Here is a 6000-nt window from a genome sequence, read left to right as displayed (position 1 = left end):
AAGGTAATATGTCATGAATCACCTAATGTTTCTAAATACTAACTATCCTTAAATAGTTTATCTTTAGTTTGTAGTCTTTTAAAACTGGTTTGCACAACATTAGGTGTTTAAGTAAGAAAAGTTCACTTACAAAATGTTTGGAATTTTATATACTTTTAACTATAAGCTACTTGCTCCTGTCCAGAACCTTCTATAGTTGGACTACATGTAGTGATCACTTTCAGATTCTTTTTAGTTTTTAGCAACTAAGCCAAAAGGTTGCACTTAAAAATTGAAAGCTATGCAAAATGTCATATTTTAACTCACAGCATGAGTTGGGGAGAAAATATTCACTTACTTAAAATATTCCTTTGACTTCAGTAATCACCAACATTTCGAGAAAGTTAGCACAATAACTGTAGTCTGCAGGCTTAATTCCAGAAAACTAGCACTTTGCCCTTAGTAACTAGACTCTGAAGTTGGCTTCCATGGTTGGAGATACAGTTTTTCATTTATCTTCAAAGCTCTACAAGAAGATTATTATGACTATTGGCTTACATGAGACAATTATTGTGTTTCCACTCTTTTCCATGTCTGGTATGGTCATTTAGTTTATGAACAGAGGAAGATGCTGCTTCACAATAGGTTGACCATGTATAATTTATATTATCATATTTTATTCTTCAATTAGTAATCCTATGGTTTTATCCTATGCTGAAATTTGGACTTTTAAACAATAACAAATTACTCAAGCCAGAACTGATAGTTCATGCACTGCTGAATTAAAGGTCAAATATTTGCACACTTTATCACTTTAATTTTCAATTAACTACAAAACCTATGCTTATAGTGGAGGACATATAGCCAGAGTGAAATGGGAACGTTGAACCTGAGTAGTATTTTTTGCATTTATGTGTTAAATGATCAAGTCAGAGACCCCATCTGACCAGAAGGAAAGAAAACAGCTAGTAGCATCTACTACGACAAGGGCTTTGTCTGTTTCTTTGAAAAGAACAGTAGGATTGACTGTCACTTTTAAAACACATGGAGCTGAAAGCATGTAGTATGTTCAGTGGGATCACAACTTGAATCATAGACCTTTTGGTTTACAGCCTAACGTACTAACCACCATGGCACGCCTAGCCCCAGCCGAGATGCAGCTGGAGGACCTCACCAATTAAGACTTTAATAGTAAAACCTCAAAATCAGTCCCAATAGAAAAACAGAAGCATTGACCACTCCACATTCTCATCACACCAGATTTCGGCTTATCAATCCAAAGTCCAAAATGAAATAAGTCTGAAGTGCTGATCAGAGATTATTTTACTTTGACCAAACCAGTGGTAAACATGTACAAAATAAGAAACAGTTACAACAATCCCAGCTGGACCTACAAAAAAGCACGAGGGAGTGTTGCTCATCAACTACAACTCTTCCATTCTTGCTTTAAATGTGATCAAGGAATAGCTTTGGGAGAACATATCTGTTCATATGTATTTTCTTTCATTATCATGCATGTTCTGTTTAGATTTGTTTCTATTATAAACTGTTTCTTTGAGTTGTTTATTACTGTACATTGTGTATATCACATATATTTCACACTTTGGTTTTATTACTTTGAATTGCATTGACCTAGATCAGAATAACTGGAATCACAATGGGCAAAGACACATACTGATTTCATATTAAAGTTCTTTTCACATATTTGCAAAAAGCTACACAATGAACTTCTGTGCTAGTCTTCCCTAATTTTGAACTGATAGAATGTAGGGAAGGCAGTCAACAGAACTCACCATTTAACTCTTGGTTACTCTGACTAAATTGTGTTGAGTGTCATTCTTATACTGCACCCACAGCATCTAAGTGCAATGTTAAATTTTATCGATTTATTTTATTTGCAGCAACTGGACATGAACCGTGGACCCTCAGTCCAGCATGCTAAGCACAAGACCATGGTCTGGGTATAGAGCTAAATTTTATTTGCCTTGAGAATGAGCCAAGATAAAGTTTTGAGGAGTTGTGATAAGATAACATCACAATTACCCATGACTCCAGCTTACAGTTTGTTTAGCACTTTTCCTGGGATTCTAATTTTGAATCAATAATTAAATTTGTATCTTTATAAATGCAAGTTTGGCATACGTCACCTTTATAAATGTTTTGAATCTAAACAGTCTGTCTTCTCATTGAGCAGTTGGTGTTAGTAAGCACTTAAGCTGGCATTGTGGGGTTATTGACCTGACTGTGTACGTTAATGCAGTTAGTTAGCTATCAGAAGTGATGCCACTTTTAGCTGGGTTTGGTAGTTTTCGTTAGTCTCTTATCTGACTTCCAAAGTGCCATATCAGATCTGAAAGCATCTAGCAAGTGACTAAAGCAAGATGCATGATATTTTATTTTTACACCTGATGAGATTAAGTTAAATGGTTTCATTTGCTGTTATTTTGTCATAACATTCCAGTCTTCTTTTATTTCCCTTTAGACTTGTAGTCTAAAAGAAGATAGTAAAGTTTATGATTGTTATCTACAACACTGCATGTGCCTTTTTTCCTTTTCACACAAGTTACCAGATTAAGCCTATTAATGAAATCCATTTCTATTTTCACTTCATAGATATTCCACACTATGAAATTCCACATAACTGTAAAGTGTAATTATTCATGTTTATTAAACTCATTATATTACATAAGACAATGCTTTCAGACAACAAACTGATGAAGGGATAGATGGTTTAATGCAACAATGGCTGATATTGAAAAATTTGCAGGTATACATTATTTTCATATCTAGATGATGAATTCTTATATAATCAGTATGATACTTTTAATGTCAAGTTTACAAATTCAGACTGATGTTTTACTTTATTAGTTGCATATTCTTTAACTATCAACATAAACATATCCCAGAAACAGTACTTAAATACACATTACATCAGAGAAGGATTATCAACAAATTGGTATATAAAAATAAACAATTTATGTTTAAAAAAAGGAAAGTTAACCTCAATAATACTATGATTTTAATAGCTAATTCTTAAATTGGCTTCTTTATTGAAAATTAGTTAAAGTTTCTCACTGAAACTTAGAAATCCTGTACAGCTGCATGTTGTTCTAACCCCAGTTAATTATTAATGTTTCATACCAGACCTAGAAAATTTAAAATTTCAATAATAATAAACATTTATAAAAAATTGAACTGCACTTTCAAGCATGGGCAGCTTGTAAAGTTTGAGCCTGATAACAGGCAAGTATAGTTAACTAGTCTGATATATTTTCCATCACTAAAATTTTACACTTTGGCCAATGGCAGAGTATCTTAATTTGCAATTTTGGTTTATATCAGAAAAGACATTTCTGAAAGAAAAATAAAAAATGAAGCAAAAAAGTATTGCAATGCACTGCCATTAAGAATAGGAAAACCTAAAACTGTTTGTTCAATTCAAAATCAAGTACACAGAATTATTATTTGTTTATGTAGTTGATATGGTCATCTTTCACAGCAGACAGTTTTCTATAGTGGCACCTATATGAATTAGTACCACTTTTATGTCATCTGAATAAGTTTTTTTGTAGGATTTTGAACAAAGCTACACAAGGCCTATCTATTTAAGCCATTCCTATAAGGCAACTAGTCAACACCACCCACCAACAACTCTTATTAGACTGAATAATGCATTCTCATAATGCAACTATGGCCCCAAAGTGCACAGCATTTTTTATCTTTTTTTCTGGCAGTAACAGGACACAAACCACAGAATCTCAGCTCCACAGTTCTGCTTGCTAACTACCGGACCATGCTTGGCCCATGAGTTAAACAACAAAAATTATAATTTCATCATTAAATTGTATAATTCAGAATCAAACATTATATTTATGCAATTGCTTAAAATTTGTATTCCCTTTAGATCTAATTATTTTGTTCATTATAAGAAATGTCTGTTCCAAATATAGCATTCTTAAAATTATGATAGTAGAATTCTTTTGTTATACAAATTTATTTTGGTTCTGATATATCTTTAATTAAGAGTACTATGTTGTATTTCACTATCTTTCAAACCTACACATAAATTTCATTATTTATTTGTAATAATCATTTTGACTTTATTAAGTTCAAAAACAGTTTATAGTTCTTGAAAATTCAAATAATACACTTAGCCAATAACATCATTTTTTAAATCATTTTCTTACAATTTTTAACTGTTAATCAGTACATTTACTTGTTAATCCTGTTTTAAAATGAAAACAGATTCATTGCTTTTTAATTATACAAAATTCTTTAATATTTATTTACATGTGAACAGTTGTCCTTACATCTCTTGGAATGATCCTAATACGACTTTAACGTCATATATAATTATCTACAGTTATCCTTAATGTAATTCATAACTTTCATCAGTATTCAATTTCCTTTACTCTTACATCATGTTGACCATAATCTATTTAAGAACTTCTCTGAGAAAAGTATTAGTTTCTGAATGATTTGGAACTACTGGTACTGGTGTTAATGTTGGAAGGCTTGTAGGCATTGGTCTCATTAAAGGGTGTTTAGAGTGGTCACCAGAGGACAAAACAGATACATTTTTTGTGGCTTGCGATATTCCAGAATTATCCTTTTTGGTGGTCACTACAGACACATAGTTACTCACAGGACGACCTGTAGTAATACTTTTATTTGTAACTTCCATTGCCATTTCTTCAGCAGGTAGACTAACTTGACGTATAAGCTGTGATTCATTCTGAAGAAACTGTACAAAAAGTGCTGAAAAAGACTGACATTAACAAAGTTATTAGATACATTGCCGTAAACATGTTCATAATGAATTAAATATTTCTGTTAAATTTACACCATATCAGATTGCAATATTAAAACAAAACAAAAAACAATTTGAATGTTTAATATCAAGAAAAAAAAAGCCAGGAAACAAAACTATAAATTTTTATTATTGCTTAAGAAACTAATTGTTTAATCTATATTGTTTTCTCCTAGTGCCATTAATAGGCTACCAGAGTTGGCTAGTTGATCAATTGACTGGTCAAATTATCTAAAATCTGTATAACATAACTACCTGCATATTAGCCAAACTTTTTGTTTCATTTGTAGTTGAGCCTTGGTCTTACCTCTCTATTAACAACTTTAAAATGATTGTGTGTTCCATCCAAACAATAAAAAATTATTTATTATGCCATAAGTATACAATTTCTTACTTTTTACATATCTTGTAAATACTATATATAGATATATCTTAATTTTATATAATGCATTGAGTTTAATGGGTCCTTGTTCTTCACCCACCGAATCTTTAAATAGATTGCTGATGTTATACAATGCCTATTCTAATATTCTTCAGTTTTATTCAGTCAACAGTTATGATTTGTCTTCTGGCAGGTCAAATTCCCAATGCTGAGACTGACATAAAAATTGTTAAAAATAGCACACCTAAGACTGTTTGATAGGTATAATTGGCAAGTTAAAATTGGAAGAATATTTATGTTGCACAAGTAACTTGCGTAGGTAGTTGGGAAAATAAATGACATTTTAGTTAATTATATGCTCCTTCATCAGGCCCAAAATATTTGCTCAAAACATCAAGCCCAATTCAGATCCAGGTAAATGTTCCATAATCTCTTAGCTCGTATAAGACAATCAAGAGATAAATTAAAACCAAAGTAGTAATATCCGAAACATGCAGGTGTGGAAAGAAATACACAAGAGAATCAGGCAGACATATGGGATGATGACTAAAAGAACACTAAGAATGCTATATTCAATGAGTTATACAGTAATCATGCCATCACAATGTTAATTCTATCCCTTCTCCACAGTATGATAAACACAAAGTTCCATAACTGAACTAACAAATATGCCTGTACAAACCAGTGGTCAACTTGCAATTTTGACATCAAAACATTAACCAATTTCCCAGTTGAAGATATCTTTGAAACAACCCAGTGGAAAATAGAAGATGAAAACAATGGTTTCCTGAATATTAATCAATTTATCACAAAAGTAGACTTCAAAAAT

The 6000-nt window shown here is 31.7% G+C and overlaps 1 protein-coding gene across 1 annotated transcript in view; it reads right to left on the bottom strand.

Annotated features, from left to right (window-relative positions):
• Nucleotides 1-2636: 2636 nt before the first annotated feature.
• The window catches only part of LOC106463539 (thyroid receptor-interacting protein 11-like), a 101105-nt gene continuing 97741 nt past the window's right edge, over nucleotides 2637-6000 (bottom strand). Inside the window, exon 12 of the mRNA XM_013923584.2 lies at nucleotides 2637-4747. Coding sequence (XP_013779038.1) covers nucleotides 4415-4747 — 333 coding nt within the window. The 3' untranslated portion in view covers nucleotides 2637-4414. The remainder of the gene's footprint in view (nucleotides 4748-6000) is intronic.

Source organism: Limulus polyphemus, unplaced genomic scaffold (genome assembly GCF_000517525.1).
Source record: "Limulus polyphemus unplaced genomic scaffold, Limulus_polyphemus-2.1.2 Scaffold1433, whole genome shotgun sequence".
Classification (NCBI taxonomy): domain Eukaryota; kingdom Metazoa; phylum Arthropoda; class Merostomata; order Xiphosura; family Limulidae; genus Limulus; species Limulus polyphemus.
Note: the sequence above shows the minus strand (reverse complement) of the source record. Positions and strands in the feature narration are given on the sequence as shown.